Here is a 24,873-nt window from a genome sequence, read left to right on the forward strand (position 1 = left end):
TGTGTGTGTGTGTGTGTGTGTGTGTGTGTGTGTGTGTGTGTGTGTGTGATGTTAGGAGCTATTCGTGATCCTTGCTCAAGGTCCATTAATTCATTAAGGGTTACAAAATGGATATGCTCTAAGCTCTTTGGTTAACCCTGAACTATAATATTTATAGAAAAAGTAGGGGAAAATAATGTTTTTCACTTTTTAACACCCATTTTCAAAACGATGAGTTGGTTCTCTTCTGGGGCTAGTGGGTTTTTATTGTTGTTTGTTTGGTTTTGTGGATGTCAGTTTGAGCTCATGGATTTAAGCATTTCTGATCTGCTTCAGCCCATTTCATTCATTATGCTTGTGCCAACATTTGGCCATCTTTGGGCAGTGGGAGTCTATTCAGCTTGGGTTCTAAGTCTTTTGCACATACTCTAGAAGTCTTTGCTAGATTTTTTGTTTTGTATTTTGATTCCTGATGTGAGAGGATGTTTCTGGCTCATTTTGTACAACATTTGCTCCAGCCCTGGAATCATCCATTTCTCCAAGCAGTCTTGGCTTATTTTAGTGTGAAATGATATTTAAAGACTAAAGTCTGAATGCTAGAACTGCTTATTGCTCTTGGTTTTTGTTCCTTGACTTTTTCATTAAACAAAGTTAGAATACATTTTTTAAGGTAAAGAAATAAGTTTATATGGTTGTTTCCAGTCCAAGTCAGATGTAAGAAATTTTTATTTCATCTTATTGGTCTTACATCTGTATTTCTTTCCTCCCACCATCTATTCTTAGTCCTATGTCTAAGCCCAACTCTCAATGATATCAGCATAATTATTCATTTGTTTTACCTTATAATGTGAAAGCAATCTGAAAGCAATTTAAGATTTTTATTTTTTTGCAGTTCATACTGTATTCAGGTGGGTGTATCACACAAAGAATGTGTTTTCAAATTATTTTCTTTGAAATTACTTATTTAAAAAAATTTTACTTTTTAACTGAAGGATAATTGCTTTACAGAATTTTGCTGTTTTATGTCAAACCTCAACATGAATCAGCCATAGGTATACATACATGCCCTTCCTTTTGAATCTCCCTCCCATCTGCCTCCCCATCCCACCCCTCTAGGTTGATACAGAGCCCCTGCTTGAGTTTCCTGAGCCAGACAGCAAATTCCCCATTGGCTATCTATTTTACATATGGTAATGTAAGTTTCCATGTTACTCTTTCCATACAGCTCACCCTCTCCACAAAAGTGCCAAAATACATACCCATCCTGTTGGTTGGCAGAGCCATATAAAAAAGAACCATTGGGTATACATATAGGTACTTTTGTTTAATTTTACTCTGAAGTTTTAGGAATTGCTTTTTAAAAAATTAGCTGCTTTATAATTATAATTCTGTATAATGTTTTCATGATTCCAAAATCAAGAAAAGGCTATTTTTAAAGAAGGCTGATATCGTTGTTAGATCTATTCCAATTCTCCTTCTCCTTTTAGAGATAACTTTTCAGGCTAATTTTAATTCATGTTTTATTCATATTTTAAAACTGTCTTTTCTGAACATTTTGTTTTTCCTATTGTACAAAATGAAAAATTTAAATTTCATCACTATAATCTCTGGACTTGAATTTAGAAGAATTTTTCTAGAAGCATGAAATGTGCCATGGGACTCTGGTTAAAACTCTTTGTGATCCTTGTAACTCCTTCAGAGCAGGTCTGTAGCCATTTCAGGCTCAGATGACATGCCAGTGCAAGCGTGGAGGTTAGCAGATGCTTACATGGGGTTAGTTTCTGCATCTAGCATCTACAGGGTGAGGAATCTTCAGGCTCCACCCTAATTAATTAATTGAATCTAAACCAGTTTCTGGAGACTGAGCCTCGGGCATCAGAGGGCACTTATCCCCTCTCAGGTATGCTAAGGTGCAGTCAGGATGAAGACCACTGTGTAAAAGACTAGTGAAGGCTAGGATATCTAGAATCCTGATGGCTATGATTCCCCCAGATTCAGTGTTTTTCCACCTTATCTCTAAATTTTTCTCAATTCTACATTTTGTCACCTTTCCCCCAGTTCTAAAGATTAACTGCCTATTCATTTTTCCTACAAGTTCACTCTTTTCTGCTTGAATGTTTTACTGAAGCATTTTTCTTTGATAGCTTGTTTCTATTTGTGTGTGTGTGTGTGTGTGTGTGTGTGTTTTCCGTGAATGAGATATGGGGAAGTTGGGTGAGAAACGTTAACATGGAGGAGGACTTCTACCCACTGTGGAAGTTCTAGCATCTAACCTAGCCATGCAAGAAGTTACCCTAAGAAGCAAGAGGTAGAACCCAATGTCAGGTGCTTTCAGAAGGCTGAATACCAAGGACTCTTGTCAAGAAATGTCTAACTCGAGCTTGCTTGGCAGTCCAGTGGTTAAGACTCCATGCCACCAATGCAGATGCCTCAATATTTGATACCTGGTCAGAGAACTAAGATTCTGCATGCCACATGGCATGGCCTCCAAAAAAACTAAATTCTGCCTCAGAGACTCAGACTCTCTGAGAACCTTGATTAATGAACATTGTAGTATTAAATTAGGCTCTTTTAAAGATCCTTTATGATTTCAGAGTTGTGAAGAAGTCTTGTGAAAGAGGAAGAACTATACTCAGTTTGTGGAGAGAGTAATCATAGGGTGGTCATAGATTGATGTTAAAGAGGAAGGGTTTAAGGGGGCAACGTTTGACCTCATTCTTGCTGATCAATAAAGTTTTAGTTTCATTAGATTTGTGGTTGATAATGAATATTTTCTCAATTGCTTTATTTCTTATTAGTTGAAGGTGAGAATCTGGAGTGTAGAGATGAGAGATTTCCTTGGTGGTGTCTGCCCACACCAGTGTACATGTGGTGGGGGCAGCTCCTGGGAATGCTGCTATCAGTGTCTGTGTCCCCAGGGTGAGCCACAGCCACTCCTTGCTTCTCTGAGAGACTCTCCAAGACAAGCAGAGTGTTCTGAAATTGGACCTTTCCTTGGGATTCACAGCACTGTTTCATTTGGAGTTAAAACTTGGAATAGAACATCGAGCATATGCAGGAGCTAATCTTCTGGCAGCTGGAAAATCTTTCACCTGGTTTGCCTCAGCCAGTTTTACCAAATGCCAGAAATGGAAACACTTACAGATTTCAAATGCTGCTGCCGGCTCTCCTGTTAAATGACTCTTTATCTCTAACCTTTCCTTGTGTGTGGAGGGGATGGGTTTACTCAGTCTACCTTTGACGGTCTCAGTAACTCCTGTCCTGTGTGTCTGGAAGCTTTGAAGAATCATATTTAATATGTGTATTCTTATTCTCTATATGTACTTTGGGAATTTGTTTTCACAGTTTTGCGCTATTTACTATTTTGTTTTCTTTTTTTTTTTTTTTTTTGAGAGAAATTACTGGAAATTCTTCTTTACTTGCTGTTACTTTTCATATAGGCTATAATATCAGTTTTCTATTTTCAATATTTGCAACTTATGCCAGAATGGAAATTCCTTGTATGTTATACTTTTCATCACTTCTCTGAATTGCCGTGGCTGCTCCTTGCTGGAGGCAGAGTTGTGCATGTGTGCTCAGTCACTCAGTTGTGTCTGATTGTTTGCGACCCCATGGACTGTATCCCACTAGCTTCCTCTGTCCAGAGGATTATCCTAACAAACTACTGGAGTGGGTTGTCATTTTCTACTCTAGAGGATCTCTCCAACTCTGGAATCAAACCTGCGTCTCCTGTGTCTAATGCATTGAGATGAATTCCTTTCCATTGGGCCATCGGAGGAAGTCCCAAAATAGTGCTTAAGAATAGCAAATGACTCTCCCCTCAAATTACAGCAGATCAAAATAACAGTTCATGTTTGAAAACCTTTATCTTTTTGAAAATTTCTGTCCCAAATAAACAATAATCATTATCAAGAAAAAGAAAAAAAAAGAAAGAATTGACAGATGAATGGAAGATATGGGCCATTAACTGGCATTATACCTTATTGAGGCTGTTAGTTCAACTTTTTGTTTGTTTTTTGTTTTAATATTTATTTATTTAGCTGTGCTAGGTCTTGGTTGCAGCATGTGGGATCTAGTTCCCTGACCAGGGAGTGGACCCAGATCCCCTACACTGGGAGTGTGGAGGTATGGAGTCAGCCACTGGGCCGCCAGGGAAATCCCTCAACTGGATTATCAAATACTGTTTATCATGAAAAAGTCCACATATGTTTAGGCAGTAGTGACCTGCCTTTATTTACATTCTTTTTTGTTGGATTTGTTTCATTTATTCATATTTAGTTTGGTGAGTGTCATTACTCTTATTTCTCCTGTAATTACAAGGATGTTAAGCTCAAATAGAGTGCTGAGTAACAGGAAACTGATTCCCAAAGAGAATCACAAGTTTCGGGAAAGTCTGGGATGGCAGATATTACTGCGGGGCTTCTGGTGGTTTGTGGCTGCAATACTGGACTGCCCTTGGCCATGCCTGGGCTGGGACTGCCCGTGTGTACAGTTTGTTGTTCTTGCTTCTCTGTGTGGGCCTCCACATTTACATCTCAGGAGACTATAAACAGTGTGATTGACAGTCCACTGTGTGAGGGATTCTTCCATGAGCTCTCTCTGCCTTTTGGGATGGATGGGAAATGTATGAGAACGGTGGAAATGTATGAGAACAGTGGAAATGTATGAGAACTGATCATTTTAGTTAGGTCTGATCATCTTACTTATACTTCAGCTAGTGTTCCCTTTATCCTCTATAGCAGATGAAAATCTCCATGACTTCATGGAAGGAGAAGCAGTGGGTACAGCCTGTGAATGTGTGTGTGTGCATGCATGTGTATAGATCAAGACAGGAATACTGAGGTTTAGTGAGACACCCATATGAGGAACTGAGCCATCTTTTGGTAAATATCCTGATCAGGCACTAGCTGGCTGAGCAGAAAATGCTTAATTATTTTGGTGTTTGGTGTTATGAATTCTCCTTCCCTCCCTCTTGTGGGATCCTCAGTTACAGACAGATAAAAGAGAGCTATCAAAGTAAACTTGTCAGTTGCTTACCCTGTCTGTGTTAGTAAGGTAGAATTACCAAAAAGGAAAAGCCCTGTTCCTGAAAGATTTCCAAAATTTTGGCATGTTGTCTTTTGAGAAGTTTGTGAAGGAAATGATGTTGAGGGCCAAGGTGTTTACTTTTGGTGACTTGGATTCTTTGAGTGTTTGGTTTTCCTTAATAGTGGAGAAGGAAGGGGACCTGTGGAGAAGGGGAGCTTCAGGAAGTGACTAGAGAGAGAAAGCAGGTTGTGGGGTGAAGTGTCTGTTTGGCAGGGTGGGTCAGTGTTGCTGTTTCTTTGCCTTTTTGTTTGGGGAAGAAACTTGCTTTCCCTAAATCTTATTCAGGGTGGAAGCCTCAGTGCACCCTGAGCCAGTTGGTTTAGCCTTGGGGAAGAGAGGATTGGGAACATTTCTTCCAACCCACCAACTGTAGTGGATGTTGTATGGAGAACTACAGAAGACATACATTTTTAGCTTGGCCTCCACCATGTTTAATTCTTTACTCCAAGGAACATTCCAGCTTCTAGGGGGTAGAGGCATATTGAGGCATTGCTCTTGGGAGCTGAGAGCCTGCAGAGCTGCCAAGCTTGGTTTCTTTGTGGTACTCCAACCGAAGCTGGTTTCCATTCTCTTGATCTATAGACATGTGGAGTTTGGGGTGGAAAAGGGTGGATGTGTTTGTGCCAGTGTCTCAGTTTGTAAAGATTCGTGAAGAAGGTGATAATAGCATGTCTCCCATATGTGAACCAGGTTGACTTTCTCTTGGGCTGGGACATTGAGAGTACAGGGGACAGGGGCAGGCTGCCAGCAGGCTTTTTCATATGGAAGCAGATTTCTTACTCTTCTGCCATCTTAACGCTCAGTTGGTATTGAGCCTGGTTGTGACATTTACTGAGCATCCATGTGCACTAAGCATGATGCACTAAGGCTTTCATATCTTTGCATGTAAAATTTTGCCTTAAGGTTAAACTGTTTGTCACTTGTCTTATAGGAGATAGTGGATCTGCATATTTTTCTTTTAAATTAGCCATGAATGTAGCATTTTGTCAAAATGTATTTTTAACATGCTAATGCTAAAAGTAAGCCTGGATGAAACTGGAGCCTATTATACAGAGTGAAGTAAGCCAGAAGGAAAAACACCAATACAGTATACTAACGCATATATATGGAATTTAGAAAGATGGTAACAATAACCCTGTGTATGAGACAGCAAAAGAGACACTGATGTATAGAACTGTCTTATGGACTCTGTGGGAGAGAGAGAGTGTGGGAAGATTTGGGAGAATGGCATTGAAACATGTAAAATATCATGTATGAAACGAGTTGCCAGTCCAGGTTCGATGCATGATACTGGATGCTTGGGGCTAGTGCACTGGGACAACCCAGAGGGATGGTATGGGGAGGGAGGAGGGAGGAGGGTTCAGGATGGGGAACATATGTATACCTGTGGCGGATTCATTTTGATATTTGACAAAACTAATACAATTATGTAACATTTAAAAAGAAAAGAAAATAAAAATAAAATAAAATGTGTGTGAGGTTATTCATTTTGCCACAAAATGTCATATGACCAGTGGGATATCTTCCATGAAGCTATGTTTGGTGGGAACACAGTGCTGCCCCAGAGCTTGAAAAAAACAAATAAATAAAATAAAATAAAATAAAAGTAAGCCTTGTATTAAGAAAAACTGACATTTTAATTAAGACTTTTTTTTCTTTTAGGAAGGTACCAGAGTAGTTCAACCCATATTTTTGGGGAAAATGATTAGTTATGTTGAAAACTACGATCCCACCGATTCTGCCGCTTTGCACATAGCCTACGGCTACGCGGCGGGGCTGAGCGCCTGCGTGCTCGTGTGGGCCGTCCTGCACCACTTGTACTTCTACCACATGCAGCGCGTGGGGATGAGGCTGAGAGTAGCCGTGTGCCATATGATCTACCGCAAGGTGAGTGTCGCTCGGTACAACTGTGTACCTCCCTTGAGGCATCGGAAACATTTGGAGAAAGTTCTGTATAAACTAAAAATTTCCTAACTGTGATCATTTACACCTTCCCAGAGAAGCTTGCTATTTGCATCAAGCCAAGTTTGTTGTTGTTGTTGAAGCAAACTTGATCAATAAATAATGAAAAGTTTTCTTCTGAGATCAAGTGAGGGCTGCCCTTGATAACTTTAAGCCATAGGCTGTTGCATAATACCCACTAAATATGTAGTATTGAATTAATATTAAATTGTATTTTTAAATATTAAATTAATATTTAAAAATAAGTATTTTGATAAATATACCAAATGATAATAAATATATCAAACATATCAAATAAATATATCAAATTATTTAAAATAAACCAACATATCATTGATTTTCATTGTCTTCATGCCAAAATACCATAGAGCTGTTTATGGAAATTTTTTGTTTTTGTTTATTAACATCTTAATTTACATCAAATGTTTATTTAAAAGTGAATGTCAGAGATTGGATCTATAGAACTATATCTAGAAGCAGAGAATGTATTTGAGAAAGGGAATGATTATAATTTTAAAAGACCCATTTCATTATATTCAATATAATTATGTTAGAGAAAAATATAAAGAGAATTCATGCCAAATATAGACTCACTCACTATATTCTATAGATGTAATTGTTGTTAATGGTATATTAAAGAAAATAGTAGGGTATTTGAGAGAAAACTTGAAATTTTACACTGTTTTATTCATTCTAGAGATAATTTATTACTCTTCATTTAAACTATTTTAATACAATATTTCCTTTTATCTTTAGTATGCATCATAGCACTTTTAATAAGACTGATTTAATGTGTTCAGTGATTTTGCATTGAGGAATGCCATGAAATTATTCCATAGTTTACCCTGGTCTAAACTAGTATAAAAGAATAAGGATTTCAGGTATCTTTACAAAGGTATTGCCACAGATACATCAGTGTCAAGAGCTGAAGGGCTCTGTATAAACTTGATCCGGAATACCTCTTTGCCTTTGATGGTTTGCTTTAAAAATAAATCCTTATTTGACTGTATTGTAGCCTTGAAATTTTCCAAAAGAGTAGATCTTAAGTGTTCTCACCACATATAAAACAGGATAACTATACTAGATAGTGGATACTTGAAGTGGTATTACTATAGTAATCATTTCCCAATGTGTATTTATATCAAAGTATCATGTGGTAATCTTATATATATACACATTTTATTAATAAATAAACTCTCCATTGAAAAATAAAACTGAACAGCTTAAATTGAAAATACAACTTCTTTTACTTAGTTGTTACATATCTAGAGCTTCTATTTCTTCAGAATCCTTCTATCAGCAGAAAATGAGATGTCATCACATCTTTCTGTGAGCAGAGTCTTGTACATCTCGGGACTGTGTGAACCTGGGGACCTGGCATCTCACTTTCTTGCTTGGTAACAACATCTGGGCTGCTTTCCTTCTGGGTGATGTGGAAATTGCAGTGGTGCCCGCACACTCCAGTCAGGGGTTTTCATTGTCATTTATCATCGTCTTTGTTATTCTGTTGCATCTTTAACCATTTAGGAGATGGATACTCATATGTCCCCACAAATTGGCTAAATGCCTTTCTTTTCAGATCATGCTGATCTCATGTGAGTGATAATCACTCACTTGTATCCACCTCTTTGCAACCCCATGGACTCTAGCCTGCCAGGCTCCTCTGTTCATGGAATTCTCCAGGCAAGAATACTGGAGTGGGTTGCCGTTTCCTTCTCCATAACACTCATAAAAGTTATGAAATTTTACCAGAACTGCATTGCGAAAACCTTAAGTTAGATGTGAGGTGATGGTTTAATCAAAGCTCACTCTTTGCAGCACAGGTGAGCCATTGTCCACCTGCTTTTCTTCCTTTTCCCTCTAACACTTTGAAATTTTTTCTTTTGAAATGTGATCTTTTTTTTTTTTTTGAAATGTGATCTTACCTGGTACATTGGCTTATATGAATGTAAACATCTTCCAAGATGTTCATTTGCTGGCTTAATTATACTTGAAGGATGGTTCCTATATGAAGTCTGAAGTTGTGGAGATTATACGGTAGACATAACCTGAAATTCCAAAAACCTGGGAAAGACAAATTTCCTTGTGCACAGCCTTGCATTGAGAGTCCTGTTGTTTCAGAAACAAGACACTTCTTTTCAGGTTACACGTGGGTTGAATCTTAAGGGCCCAAAAACTGGTGCTACAGAGCAGCTCTGAAAGGTCCCTCTGAACATTTGTAGTTCATCTTAGGCCCCACCTCCTGATCCCTAGTCCTAGAAAGAAATCAGGTCAAGTGTTAGAAATGGAGTGGCTGCTAAGCTTGTAGCTGTATTTTGTCCTCTCCATGGATTCCAGGTTTGAGCATGTCTCCAGAAGATCTCTAAGGCTGCACATCTACCACTCCTAAAATGGCCCATCCAGCATTTTTGTGCTCTTTGCAGCTGAATTTTGCATGATTGTGAGGGAAGTATTGTATATAAAAATGAGCTAGCATTTACTTATTAATACGTTGCCACAGATTTGGTAAAGTTACTTTTGGCTTTTCATCATTGATCTTTTTTTCATTCTAGTAAAATATACACGGCATAAAGTTTACCATTTTCATTCCTTTTAAGTGCACATTTAGTGACATTAGGTACATTCACATTGGTGGGTGGCCATCACCATTATTCATCTCCAGAACTTTTTCTTTTTCCCAAACTGAACCTCTGTGCCCATTAAGCATTAACTCCCCAACCCCTGTCCCCTCACCCAGCACCATTCTACTTCTCTCTGTGAATTTGACTATTTTAGTGCCTCATGTAAGTGGAATCCTACAGTGTTTGGTATTTTGTGTGAGGCTTATGCTCTGTAGCACGATGTCTTCAAGGTTCATCCATTTGTGGCAGGTGTCAGAATTTAAATCCTTTTTAAGGCTGAATAATATTCTGTTGCAGGTCTATGCAACATTCTGTATATTTGTTTATCTGTCAATGGACAGTTGTGTCTACCTTTTAGCTATTGTGGACATCGCTGCCATGAATATGAGTGTACAAATTATCTGTTCAAGTTTGTATTTTTAGTTTTGTTGAGTATATCCTTACTAGTATAATTGCTGTATTGTATGCTAATTTCAAGTTTAATTTTTGAAAAACGCCCATATTCTCTTCCATTGTGGTTTTATCATTTTACATTCTCACTTGATCACTGATTTTCTTCTTTAACTTCAGGAGTAAACAAAGTGTTTTTATAAACTATGACATTTTGTTTGGATCAATGGCTCCAGTTCATGGTCTATTGTGGCACCTCCTGGTGTCTCCTCAGTTTCCTCAAATCTCTAGGGCATTTTTCTTACTAAATAAAGGGATTGTGCAGCACGGGTTATGTTTTTTATCGAGTCAGCAGACTGACATTAAGAAACAGCTTCCTCAAAGGAACAGTGTTTTGGACATTATACTTGCTCATTTCAGAATGAACATACTAAACCCAAAGTGTTTAAATATTGTCACCCACAGAATTAATAATTGAGTCTAGATTTATAGTCCAAGTGTCCAAATTTCTTACCTAAGGCAGCCTCTCCACTCTCATCTAATTTGGCTCAAAGTTACTTAGTTGTCTCTTAAGTGTAAACCTACACCCTTTACCCTTCAGACAGGTCCAAGTTCATTGAAATGGGGCTTGGGGGCGATTTTGCTTCTACCTCCTGCTGCTCCTCCCTTTGCCTTCCTTGCAGGTGGGGCTGCCACCACCCTGAGGAGTTAGAGGCTGAATGAGGGTCCCTAGAGCCCTGCTGTCAGGGGTCATCCTGCTGGTGCTGACACCACTCAAGACCCCAGAACACATGCTCCATTGCGTAATGTTCTAAGATGACTTAGGCATTCAGTTCTCTGTCTCCCTTTCTTATTTCAGGCACTTTGCCTGAGTAGCTCGGCCATGGGGAAGACCACCACAGGCCAGATTGTCAACCTGCTGTCCAACGATGTGAACAGGTTTGACCAGGTAAGCTGGCCCTGAGGGCTCCTCTTCCATTTCCCATCCTTCTCACTGGGTTCAGATTATTGGGATGCCAGATGCCTGGGTTTGGTTTTGGCCAGGATTCCATCACGGATGTAAGACAAAGGTTCTATTTATCCAACTTTCATTTTTCTGTGTGCAGTTTAGATGCAATTATATATATTGTTCAGTAAAAGACAATTTTATTTTTCTGATAATAAATAGGCAACAGTATTCTTGCTTGGCTTGGTTAGTGTTCCTAGGGGTCATCCTGGAGTGGCCCTTCTTGGCACATGGTGTTGGTGTGGCTGGACTGTCTTCCTTGTCCTCTGGATGATGAAGGCCTGGTGAGAGGGAGTGTTCTTTCCCCTGAACCCTGTTTAGTGCCTGCTGCATCAGGAGCCTGCGAGGAATATGCCAAGTGGATGGTCCCCAACCAGACACAACCTACCCTCTGTTGTCTCCCCCCACATTCTTTTTTTCCACTGACCTTAGGCATAGATCACATGACCCAGAGCATTGTAACTGTTGGTCAGATCTGTGTTGCACTAGACACTTCTCTTCAAGTATTCATTCATCAAACATGAAGTAAGGTCCATGCTCAGTTTCAGGGATGAATAAAGCTTAGTTTCTGTCCTATAGAAGCCATAGCCTATCAGGGAGATAAATACATAAGTATTTGCTGGAGAGAGTAGTGGGTACCATAATATAAGTTTTCCTGGAGTGTTGGGGAGCCCCAGGGAAATGGGCACTAAATTCTGCAACAAGAAGCATTTGAGGAAGTCCTGAGCTCATCTGTGGTGTAGACAAAATCAACATCTTCCTTCAGTGCTGCTAGTAGAGTCCTCCCTGACTATCCCTGAGTCTGATCCTATGCTGCCCTGGAACAGCGTCACCTGGGGTGGACGCTTGGATTTCTGCTTCAACAGGTTTAAAGCCCACTGAGATAATTTCTATTTAAATTCCTGGCTATTCCTTCAGAGCAAAGTGTCTCTACACTGTGTCCTTGTGGTTTTATTTTTATACCATCCCAAGAAGGCTTTTCTTTCTCTTAAGGTAACAATGTTCTTGCACTATCTGTGGGTGGGGCCACTGCAGGCTATCGCAGTGACCGCCCTGCTCTGGATGGAAATAGGAATATCGTGTCTTGCTGGGATGGCGGTTCTCATTATTCTTCTGCTTTTGCAAAGCTGCTTCGGGAAGTTGTTTTCATCACTCCGGTAAGAGAAACACTTCTTTTAAAAATTGATAATATGTAATTGGTAACATCCACAGTCTGCTTGATGCTTTTGTTGAAAAACAAGACAAATGCTTCTCTGATCTCTTCTTTGTGTGGGTTGTAGACCCTTCAGGCTTAGCCATTGGAGGCTCCAGCCTTATGCTGAAGGCTGATCTTGAAACAGGAACAGGGAAGACATTCACTGGCTCCTCTTGGCACCATATCTGAATAAATAGAGTGTCCTTCAGCAGAATTTGCCCATGTCCAAGTTATTTAAATATTGTTAAAATGTCATAATCTTGTAGGCCCATTTCTCACTGCATGTATTTTTTGTTATACTTGTGTTGGAGCCTTTTCAGGTATTCTGTTCATGTTTGCATTAAGTTATAAGCACCCCAAGGGCCAGGCTGATCTTCAAGTGCCTTTTTAAAGCCCCACATTTACAGCAGCACATGTGACAGAGAAGTGGCTGGTGGTGAAGAGCCTTCTGGTGATGAGTTAGACCTGAAGCAGGTCCCAGAGGGTTGGAGGTGGGTGATTGTCAAGTGATGGAGATATTGTGCTATTTGAAGCTCACTGAGCTCTTGTGTGTGTTATATGGGTGTGGTTCTGTGCTTGGCATCTTTCTGTATTTGGAATTCCCTTTCCTGTCTTTGCTGTGGAGAGATGCTCCTTATCCTTTGCAGCCCTGTTCCAGTGCTACCAGGTCTCTGAAGCTCTTCTTGTTCTCCTTTCCTGTTGGAATTAACAGCCCCATCTTTTCTGCTCCTCAGAACTTCACTTCTATTTTATTATAGCAAAGCCACTGTCTTCCTGGTAGATTCGGGTGCCTTTCTGCCTTCTCTGCCTGTCCATGACCTCATTGAGCAAACAGTTTGTATCTGACTCATTTTAGGTCTTCCTTGGCCGATGCTGCAAGTTCTCCAAGTTACTTCTTGAAATGGGCTGAATGGTTAACTTTCTAATTGAAACCATTTTCTCGGTTTGTACTTTGAGTAGGACCTGCCTGTTTTCTAAGTACAAAAGGGCTGTAGAGAATAATTTTATTCCTAGCCACACCCCCGTGCCCACTACTGCTGCTGTTGCTGAGGAAAGTTGGGCTGTGGTCACTAAGGCTCATCTCTCACGTCTGTCTCCTTAGGAGTAAGACCGCTGTTCTCACAGATGACAGGATCAGGACCATGAATGAAGCCATAACTGGCATCAGAACAATAAAAATGAATGTGTGGGAAAAGTCATTTATAGGCCTTATTACCAGATTAAGAAGGTAAGTTTATATATATATATATATATATATATATATATATATATATATAATCACTCCATATTTTCATGCTTTATTTCCCATTCTACTGAAAGCTTTAGATGTCTTACCAAATAAGTATTTAAGTTCATTTTCACATTAATGTGAATTTAAATACTTGCTATTCACTGCATCCCCTACATGTTGCAGGAGGGTTAAGTAAAATAGTGGAGATGTCATTTAACCGGCTTTTCCATTTACCATCTTCTCAAAGGAAAAAAGGGTTTCCCTGGTGGCTCAGCTGGTGAAGAATCCACCTTCAATGTGGGAGACCTGGGTTCAATCCCTGGGTTGGGAAGATCCCATGGAGAAGGGAACAGATACCCTCTCCAGTATTTTGACCTGGAGAATCCATGGACTGTATAGTCCATGGGGTTGCAAAGAGTTGGACATGATTGAGCGATTTTTACAAGGTAAAAGATATATATGCTTCTTACTTATATAGAAATGAAATTCTGAATACTTCTTAATACCTCAAATTCCAATAAACAATGCTTTTAAGATAGTATTTGAGACTATGACATTCAAACTAAAATTGTAACATGTTGATGGAGCACAAATGGGGAGATTATAGAGGTTGGGTGTACCTGTGTTGAGCCAAACTGTATGAATCACTATTCTTCATCATCATCATGTTTAGTCGCTCAGTCATGTCCCACTCTTTGTGACCCCGTGCACTGTGGCCTGCCAAGCTCCTCTGTCAATGGGATTTCTCAGGCAAGAATACTGGAGTGGGTTGCCATTTCCTCCTCCAAGGGATGTTCCTAACCCAGAGATTGAAACCATGTCTCCTGCACTGCAGGTGCATTCTTTACCACCAGGAAACCTCATGAATCACTATTATTCATTTCAAATGGAGCTTTGAAAATACTGTTCCTTTGGTTTTGCTTCATGTTTGTAGGATGCTTCTTCATCTTTCATTTAAATGTCTGATGAGCATTTCTCTGACCCCACCTTGCATCTTTGCACCTTTGTGGGGTCCCTCCCTCTGCTGGGAATACACTCCCATCTTCCTTCTACTCTGGCCACCGCCAAGCCTGACTGACTCCAGCTCATATTCTCAGGGTCCACGTGTGTGTGACTTGCCCTGACTCAACTGCTCTGGAGTACACGCCTCTGCTCTGGGCTCCTGTGTGGGCTGTGCTGACTGCCTCTATCTATTGTCTTTGTGTCTCACAATTTTGGGGTGTCTTATTCTCTTCTCTCACAAGTTCATGAGCCCCTGGAGGGGACAGGCTGTGTCTTTCTGTGTGGAGCCCAGCACAGGACTTGTGATTATGAATGCTTGTTGAATGAATGTTCAAACCCCGTCTGATTGACCCAGAATGTTTGAAAGTGTGACATTAAGCCTCCTTGTACTTGGAAGACTGAAGTGGTGATGAAGTGTGTGGTCCTGGTACCAGGCAGAGCCCCAGGTGTGCACTGTGTAATGTCTCCATGATGTGAGGGATGGTTAATCTCAATCTGTGTCTACTCCCTAGAAAGGGGCCACTCACATGGGGCACTGAATCCATGTCTTATATGTTGATAGTTCTTATAAAACTTAAGTTCTACTTTCTTTTCCAGGAAGGAAATTTCCAAGATTCTGAAAAGTTCCTACCTTAAGGGCATGAATTTGGCATCATTTTTCGCTGTGAGCAAAAGCATAATTTTGGTCACCTTCATCAGCAATGAGCTCCTTGACAACCTGATCACAGGCAGCCAAGTGTTCATGGTGGTGATGCTGTTCGAAGCTCTGCGGTTTTCAAGCACCCTGTACTTCCCCATGGCCATCGAGAAGGTGTCAGAGGCCATCATCAGCATCCAAAGAATCAAGGTTTAGTGTAAAATAACTTTTAAGTTATAGGCAGATTTTGCCTAAAATGCCTCCTTTTATGTGGTGTCACTGTGAGCCAGTTAGGTTAGATTTAACTCTTTCAGTGCCAAGCTGGCAGTCTTTCCAAAATGTCTGTATTTTTTAGGTAAAGTGCATTAAAAGTATCATAAGATCCATGCTTGCTTAGGGCCAGTAGTATAAATAGCAGCAACACATGCTCTTCATCTGTAGTGATGGCTGCAGAATGATTGAAATGTCTAAAACCAGAAGTGAACAGATGCATCTGCTGTGCTGACTGGAATGACTAAGCAGTGGCTGTGCACAGTCCTGGGGTGACTAGGATTCCTTTTTGTGCCGGAAGGGGAGCAACTTGCTGAGAAGTCCTGTTCCCTGGGCAGGAAAAGTGGCCTCAGATTCACTTAGTTCTCTGTGTTTAAAAATGGATTCTTTCCCCCACAGATGTTTTCTCATTGATTTCTGATCCCTGTATGTTCTTATTTTACTTAGTGTGTAAGCCTGTCTCTAGCTTTCCTTTTCCTTTCAAACATGTGATTCCCACCAAACCTATTATCTCCTTTTTTAAACTAACTGTCCCTAAATAGTCAGGGGTAAATAATTTTTATCACGAAGACAAGGGCTTGGCCCACAGGAGGTTCTCAAGTGTTTCTGTTTAAAATGAAGACTAAATGGGCTTTGTGAAAACGAATGATTTACTATAACCTCTAGGCCCAAAAAGTCTCTCTCTTTTTCTCTAAGTGAGGAAGGGGGACCCATGGTCTTGGCACTGAATGACTCCAATAGCATTGCAAAAGATCGCAACTTCAAAGCACCAAAAGTCTTCAGCAACTTTCATATCCAGGCAAATGTTTCTCTGAGGTGATATTGTTCACAAAGCAGCTTTAGGATTTCCATTACCAGCCACTGGGAAGTCAGTCTTTGTGGCTGCAGTTCTGACGTTTATACTTTCCTGCATAATCTCTTCTGGGTCTGCACTTGCTGGCTAATGGCCATTTAATTTCAGCTTTTTCATCAGACTGTGTCCTGGAGAAAAATCCAGCCAGCATTTTTGGTGCCTTTATGAGCTGATCATCTACTGAACGGGGTCTTATTTAACCCTTGGAAGACTGTGACATCTGTCTGCCTCAGAGGTATTATTTGTGGACAAGTGCTCAATAAATTTAATTCTTCACTTAGGGCATAATTTTCCTTTTCTTTCTTTTGTGTTTGAAAGTGAGGAATTTCTATTCTAGTATACACAGACTGAGTATTGATGTCTTGGTTACATGCTTAAGCTGAAACTGTATTTGATTCTGTCTCGACCAGATATATAACATATACATTACTCTCCAGGGCCCTTGGTCTTTTTAATCAATAGAAGTTGATAATAGGCCAGGCGAGAAATTCAAGCAAGGCTTTACTGAGGCTTGTGCTGCAGCACAAAGTATAAAAGCAAGAAACTGGTGCCCCCGGTTGACTCAATAGGGTGGGCTAGTTCCTTAAGTGGGGTAAGGGTGGGGGAGGTTTGGTGGTTTGAGCCTCAGGGGTGACTTATGTCATCTGCCCACTGTCTTGTAGGTGCCATGTGCCAAGATCATATGCAGTTCCCTTCTTTGCTCCCAAAAGCTCAGAAATAGCAGTTGGCTTGTGTTTTCATATCTTACTGTTTGTGCCTTTGCATGCATGCAGTTATGTTTAGTCCCTTATGATTTCTTTGTATTTTGTTGCTCAAGGAGACGTTTGTCCAGGTGCAAGCACTCCGGTAGAGGGTCCCAGGTCCCAGCCAGTCCCATCACCTGTTGCTTGTTCCTGTATTACTGTAGACTATGTAAGACTGTAGCCATGCAGTCAGTGGTTGGACGGTTTGAACAGGCATGCAATATGTTTCTTCCTTTAGCTGATACCCACAATGGGCTGAGAGTGAGAGGCTCAGTCTTAGCTGTAGTTGGGACTGTAAAAGCACACGAATGATGTAGTGTCTCCCCTCTGTGTGACTTAGTATTACTCCAGGGAATAAGAGGTAGGGAGGGCAGTGCCAGCTAGGGATATCCTGAACTTGTTTCAGTAAGGTTAGTATTTGAGATGGGCCCAGAAAGGTGGATGGGGTCAGTATTCAGGGTGTCCAGGCAGAGGCTGCCTGGGGAACATGAACTTAGGTGCAGGTAGGTCACTGCGGTGGGTGGTGGGGGGGAGTGTTAAGCTTGTGGACACTCTCAGAGGGGCTGTAAGGAGATCAGGAGGGAGTTGTCTTGGGGTGGGGTCAGTGGTGTTGGGGAGGACTGGGGAAGGAACCAGAAAAGGAAAAGTTGCATTATTGAAATAACTCATAGTGAATGAGACTCTGAAATTATATTGTTTCAAAAGGAAAAGAGAATTAGGAAAGATGTGAATTGTGTCAGAACAGGTGAGAGCTGGTACCTGGCTGATGATGGGAGAGGTGGCTTGGAGAGAGAACTCAGGCTGCGGTGGTTGAAAGTCTGCAAACGTGTCTCAGACCACTGTCTGTCCATCCTGCCTCCTGGTGGACATGGGCTCAGGGAGGATAGGAGTCTCTGTGTCTCATGTTTGGTTCTCAGTGAGCCTGGATGAGAGGAGGAAGGAATGAATGAATCACATCTTCCACCAGCAGGTGTTTGAGAGTAATGCAAGGATCCTGTCTTTCTTTTTCTTCACAATGGTTTTCACATTCAGTTTTTACCCATTCTTCTTTTGAAGTAGAAATTTTCAATCACATTTATGACTCTGAGGCATGATAGATGGGGTGTCAAGATGTTTAAGGTAGTAGATTACTGTTTATGTGTCGTTTTCTTCCTCAAACATCCTCACATGCTTGTTTCAGTTTCCCCACTTATTGGTAAGGATTCGGTTTGCCTGTGGGTCCCAGAGGTACCCATGTTAAAGCTGCTTATACAGGTCATTTGCTTTTCTCTCATGCAAGAATCCTGTGAGGCTCTGAATGAGTTTCCTGGCACTGCTGTTATAAAGTACCACAAACCAGGTGGCTTAAAACCACAGGAATGCATTATTTCACAACCCTGGAGGATAAAAGTCTGAATTCAAGGTGTCAGCAGAATCAGGATCCCTCTGAATCTAATAAGGGAGCATCCTTTCTTGCCTCTGTAGGCTTTGAGTGATTTTAGGCAATCCTTGGCATTCCGTCACTTGTAACTGCCGTCACTCCAGCCTCTGTCTCCCTCATTGGGTAACTGTTTTTTGGGTGCATATCTGTATCTGCATCTCTCATAAGGGCACCAATCATATTGGAATCAGGGCCTACTCCTCTGTGATCTCACTTTAATTGATTATATTTACAACAACTAAATATCCAAACAAAGTCATATTTTGAGGTAACTGGTGCTAGGACCACAGTGTATCATTTTTTGTGGGGATCCAATTCATCTCATAATAAGTTCCATGGTTAGTGTGATCCTCTGTGGTGTTAGGGACCCAGACTCTTTCTTTTTTAAAAAATTAATTAATTTACTTTAATTGGAAGCTAATAACTTTACAATATTGTGGTGGTTTTTGCCATATATCAACATCAATCAGCCACAGGTATACACATGTCCCCCATTCCAAACCCCCCTCCCATCTCCCTCCTCATCCCATCCCTCTGGGTTGTCCCAGTGTACCGGCTTTGAATGCCCTGTTTCATGCATTGAACTTGGACTGGTCATCTGTTTCACATATGGCAATATACATGTTTCAATGCTATTCTCTCAAATCATCCCACCCTTGCCTTCTCCCACAGAGTTTAAAAGTCTGTTCTTTATATCTGTGTCTCTTTTATGGTCTCACATTTAGGGTCATTGTTACCATCTTTCTAAATTCCATATATATGTGTCAATCTACTGTATTGGTGTTTCTCTTTCTGACTTACTTCACTCTGTATGTGTGTGTGTGTTAGTTGCTCAGTTGTGTCTGACTCTTTGTGAACCCATGGACTGTAGACCACCAGTCTCCTCTGTCCATGGGATTTTCCAGGCAAGAATACTGGAGTGGGTTGCCATTTCCTTCTTTGGGGGATCTTCCCAACCAAGGAATTGAACCCAGGTCTCCTGCATTGCAGGAAGATTCTTTACTCTCTGAGCCACCAGGAAAGCCACCATATCCTCTCAACTGGGTATTAGAGGATATCAAAGAGTTCATGTTGTTATGTATTAATGATGTCCATAGAATTTTAACTGAACTTGTAAGACAGCAAGGGAAATCCTGATTAAAGCAGAAGACCATAGCAGGGCGCTAAGGCGGCTAATTATTTCCATGCCCGCAAGGGCGCAAAAGAGAACCTGTGATCTGATACTGTGACTAAAGCCAGAAAGGTTTGCAAGGCTCTATCCTCAGGAAAATGAGTTATCAGAGGAATACATTACCCTCCAAGGCAGTCTATCAAGAAACTTCCTGATTTAACTCTTGTAGAGGGAGCTTAAGTGTCTTAGAGAATTCATAGCATGGCACAGCTGACTCTTGTTGGAACTGGAGCCTGCATTCACGCTGTCCATTTGGAATAGCCTGAAAAACCTGTATGTCTTTGATCCAGGAATTCCATTTCAAAAAACCTCTCTCTGGATAGTTAGATGTAAACAAGCAAATATAAAATGATATATAGAAGGTTAGTCAACATAGCCTTGTTTGTAACAGTAAAAAGGTGAAAAGACTTCAAGTGTCCAGTAGAGGGAACTAGTGGATAAACTTTGGTGCATCCATACAGTGGACTCCTAAGCAAATTTAAAAATAATGGGGTGATCTCTGTGTGCTGGTGGGGAATTATCCCGGGGCTGTTTTTTTTCCTCCCCCGCCCCACTCTCCTGGCCACCACTCACTACTTAAGGCTGTCTTGTTAATCAAAAGAAAAAAAAAGCAGAACAACATATAATATATGAGAGAGAGGGAAAGAGATGTCTTATGTAAGAAAGAGGGAAATCCCATGCATATTGCTTGTATTTACAAAAATAAACATTGATAGGAGAAGTAAAAGGATAAATGATGAAAATGACTACTAGGACAGGTGGGGAGAATGAGGTGGATGGGGCGGTGGCTCAATCTCACTTGTATTCAGCTTACTACATAGTTTTGACCTTTCAGTTATCTAGTTTTAAAAACTTAATTAAAACCCCTCAAAAGTCAATAGTTAAATGCCTGGAAAATGTACATCCTTTCTGGATGAACCTGCACACTGGCCTGAAGGAGAGCAGGGTCAGGGTGGAGAAGCCTACAATCAGCAGGAAGCCTGATGGAGATGAGGCTGGTAGTGACTGCACCTTGGAGGCAAAGCATAGGGAGTTGAGGGACTCAGAGATGTTCTTGTGTAGGGGAGAAATGTTCACAAATATAAGCATCTTAGCACTCTGTATTATAGGCTACATTTCATCCACCTCATTAGAACTGATTCAAATGCATTTTTAATAGCTGAGTATGCAAAGAAATAGAGGAAAACAACAGAATGGGAAAGACTAGAGATCTCTTTAAGAAAATAAGAGATACCAAGGGAACAGTTCATGCAAAGATGGGCTCAATAAAGGACAGAAGCGGTATGGACCTAACAGAAGCAGAGGATATTAAGAAGAGGTGGCAAGAATACACAGAAGAAGTGTACAAAAAAGATCTTCATGACCCAAATAATCACGATGATGTGATCACTGACCTAGAGCCAGACATCCTAGAATGTGAAGTCAAGTGGGCCTTAGAAAGCATCACGACAAACAAAGCTAGTGGAGGTGATGGAATTCCAGTTGAATTATTTCAAGTCCTGAAAGATGATGCTGTGAAAGTGCTGTACTCAATATGCCAGCAAATTTGGAAAACTCAGCAGTGGCCACAGGACTGGAAAAGGTCAGTTTTCATTCCAATCCCAAAGAAAGGCAATGCCAAAGAATTCTCAAACTACTGCACAATTGCACTCATCTCACACACTAGTAAAGTAATGCTTAAAATTCTCCAAGCCAGGCTTCAGCAATACGTGAACTGTGAACTTCCTGATGATCAAGCTGGTTTTAGAAAAGGCAGAAGCACCAGAGATCAAATTGCCAACATCCTCTGGACCATAGAAAAAGCAAGAGTGTTCCAGAAAAACATATATTTCTGCTTTTTTGACTATGCCAAAGCCTTTGATTGTATGGATCACAATAAACTGTGGAAAATTCTGAAAGAGATGAGAATACCAGACCACTTGACCTGCCTCGTGAGAAATCTGTATGCAGGTCAGGAAGCAACAGTTAGAACTGGACATGGAACAACAGACTGGTTCCAGATAGGAAAAGGAGTACGACAAGGCTGTATGTTGTCACCCTGTATATTTAACTTATATGCAGAGTACATTATGAGAAACGCTGGGCTGGAAGAAGCACAAGCTGGAAGCAAGATTGCCCGGAGAAATATCAATAACCTCAGATATGCAGATGACACCATCCTTATGGCAGAAAGTGAACAGGACCTAAAAAACCTCTTGTTGAAAGTGAAAGTGGAGAGTGAAAAAGTTCGTTTAAAGCTCAACATTCAGAAAACGAAGATCATGGCATCTGGTCCCATCACTTCATGGGAAATAGATGGGGAAACAGTGTCAGACTTAATTTTTGGGGGCTCCAAAAATCACTGCAGATGGTGACTGCAGCCATGAAATTAAAAGACGCTTACTCCTTGGAAGGAAAGTTATGACCAACCTAGATAGCACATTGAAAAGCAGAGACATTACTTTGCCAACAAAGGTTCGTCTAGTCAAGGCTATGGTTTTTCCTGTGGTCATGTATGGATGTGAGAGTTGGACTGTGAAGAAGGCTGAGCGCCGAAGAATTGATGTTTTTGAACTGTGGTGTTGTAGAAGACACTTGAGATCCCTTGGACTGCAAGGAGATCCAACCAGTCCATTCTGAAGGAGATCAGCCCTGGGATTTCTTTGGAAGGAATTATGCGAAAGCTGAAACTCCAGTACTTTGGCCACCTCATTCGAAGAGTTGACTAATTGGAGAAGACTCTGATGCTGGGAGGGATTGGGGTAGGAGGAGAAGGGGACGACAGAGGATGAGATGGCTGGATGGCATCACTGACTCGATGGACGTGAGTCTGTGTGAACTGCGGGAGTTGGTGATGGACAGGGAGGCCTGCTGTGCTGCGATTCATGGGGTCGCAAAGAGTCGGACATGACTGAGTGAATGAACTGAACTGAACTGAATATTCCATCATATATATGTACCACAACTTTCTTATCCATTTGTCTGCCAGTGGACATCTAGGTTCCTTCCATGTCCTCGTTATTGAAAACAGTGCTGTGATGAACAATGAGGTACACGTGTCTTTTTCAATTCTGATTTCCTCAGTGTGTACGCCCAACAGTGGGATTGCTGGGTCATATGGCAGTTCTATTTCCAGTTTTTTAAGGAATCTCCACACTGTTCTCCATAGTGGCCGTACTAGTTTGCATTCCTATCAATAGTGTAAAAGGGTTCCGTTTTCTCTGCACCTTCTCCAGCATTTATTGTTTGTAGACTTTTTGATAGCAGCCATTCTAACTGGCATGAGATGGTACCTCATTGTGGTTTTGATTTGCATTTTTCTGATAATGAGTGATGTTGAGCATCTTCTCATGTGTTTGTTAGCCATCTGTATGTCTTCTTTGGAGAAATGTCTATTTAGTTCTTTGGCCCATTTTTTGATTGGGTCATTTATTTTTCTGGAATTGAGGTGCATGAGCTGCTTGTATGTTTCTGAGATTAATTCTTTGTCAGTTGCTTCATTTGCAATTATTTTTTTCCCATTCTGAAGGCCGTCTTTTTACCTTGCTTATAGTTTCCTTCATTGTGCAAAAGCTTTTAAGTTTAATTAGGTCCCATTTGTTTATTTTTCCTTTTTATTTCCATTACTCTGGGAGGTAGGTCATAGAGGATCCGGCTGTGATGTATGTTGGAGAGTGTTTGCCTATGTTTTCCTCTAGGGGTTTTATAGTTTCTGGTCTTACATTTAGATCTTTAATCCATTTTGAATTTATTTTTTTTGTATGATGTTAGAAAGTTTTCTAGTCTCATTCTTTTACAGGTGGTTGACAAGTTTTCCCAGCACCACTTGTTAAAAAGGTTGTCTTTTTCCATTGTATATTCTTGCCTTCTTTGTCAAAGATAAGGTGTCCATATGTGCGTGGATTTATCTCTGGGCTTTCTATTTTGTTCCATTGATCTACATTTCTGTCTTTGTGCTAGTACCATACTGTCTTGATGACTGTAGCTTTGTAGTGTAGTCTGAAGTCAGGCAGGTTGATTCCTCCAGTTCCATTCTTCTTTCTCAAGATTGCTTTGGTTCTTCAAGGTTATTTTGTATTTCCATACTAATTGTGAAATTATTTGTTCTAGTTCTGTGAAAAATACTACTGATAGCTTTTGATACCATTGATAGGAATTGCATTGAATCTAGGATTGCTTTGGGTAGTATACTCATTTTCACTATATTGATTCTTCTGATCCATGAACATGGTACATTTCTGTCTATTTGTGTCACCTTTGATTTCTTGCATCAGTGTTTTATAGTTTTCTGTATATAGGTCTTTTGTTACTTTAGGTACATTTATTCCTAAGTATTTTATTCTTTTTGTCACAATGGTGAATGGGATTGTTTTCTTAATTTCTCACTCTGTTCTTTCTTTATTTTTAACCCAATGCATGCGACCTTGACCCCGCTGGCAGCCCCCAAGGCCCAGGCTTGGAAGGAAGAAGGTCCTGGTTGCTGTCACTCCCCCTGCCCAGGATTTAGTCACAGCTGCTCCTGTCTGCTCGAGAGGCTGGAGATAGAGGGAGGGCCTCCTTCCAGGCTGCTACATGCAGCTAAAATCCAGGGTTTGTTACCTCAGAAGAAAGAGAGCAGGTTTCAAGGTCAGCCAGCAGTCTCTGCCTCATGCTCACAGTTTGGGGGACCTTGGGGGAGTGGGAGTGGTATAAATTGTTTGTTCACTTTCTCTACCACTCTAGCTTTCCCCTTTGAATTATGTCTAGCATTTGCAAGACAAGGGGGAGTTTTCTTGTATGTGTTTTTCAGCTTTGTAGCAGCTTATAAGACTGTTTTATTCAGCTACTTTGCATCATTTAGCTGCTAAGTGGTGTAGAAGATGACAAGAAATGGGAGGTGTGGCCATTCCTGCTATGGAGGAGAGAGGGCATTGACTATGGAGAAGAGGCAGTGATTGTGAAAAGATGCTTGTTAAATGCTTTTTAAGATGTAGAAACTTAAGAGCATTTTCTTTTTAGAATGATGATTTAAGTGATAGTTATTGACAAGCAGTGATACGGATTTGACACACACAAAGGGGAAAGCATTGCATACAGGGTTTGCACTCAGAGTTTCTGTCATTGATCTTTTGTTCCCAGTCTGTCCTGTGCCACCTGATTCCTGATGGCCTGGGAAGGCCCTTCCTTTCTGTGTTCCTCTCTGTGTCCCATGTTGCTTGGCACATGGTGGGATTCAGTTAATATTAATGAAATAATTTCCTACCAGCTCACCTGTTTATTGTTGGTAACACAAAAGTATAACAGTTGAATTGTCCAGGTTCTAAATGTATTGGAGTTTGAAGGCATA

At 40.7% G+C, this 24,873-nt stretch overlaps 1 protein-coding gene across 2 annotated transcripts in view; it reads left to right on the plus strand.

Moving 5' to 3' along the window:
• Positions 1-24,873, plus strand: part of LOC509854 (ATP-binding cassette sub-family C member 4-like) — a 168,448-nt gene that overhangs the window by 15,168 nt on the left and 128,407 nt on the right. For both annotated transcript variants that reach the window (XM_010810928.4, XM_059884490.1), the window contains exons 4-8: positions 6,730-6,954; positions 10,900-10,989; positions 12,040-12,203; positions 13,344-13,469; positions 15,072-15,321. In XM_010810928.4, the coding sequence (XP_010809230.1) occupies positions 6,730-6,954; positions 10,900-10,989; positions 12,040-12,203; positions 13,344-13,469; positions 15,072-15,321 (855 nt within the window). The remainder of the gene's footprint in view (positions 1-6,729; positions 6,955-10,899; positions 10,990-12,039; positions 12,204-13,343; positions 13,470-15,071; positions 15,322-24,873) is intronic.

This window comes from Bos taurus, unplaced genomic scaffold, assembly GCF_002263795.3.
Source record: "Bos taurus isolate L1 Dominette 01449 registration number 42190680 breed Hereford unplaced genomic scaffold, ARS-UCD2.0 Leftover_ScbfJmS_713, whole genome shotgun sequence".
In the NCBI taxonomy this organism is placed as follows: Eukaryota; Metazoa; Chordata; class Mammalia; order Artiodactyla; family Bovidae; genus Bos; species Bos taurus.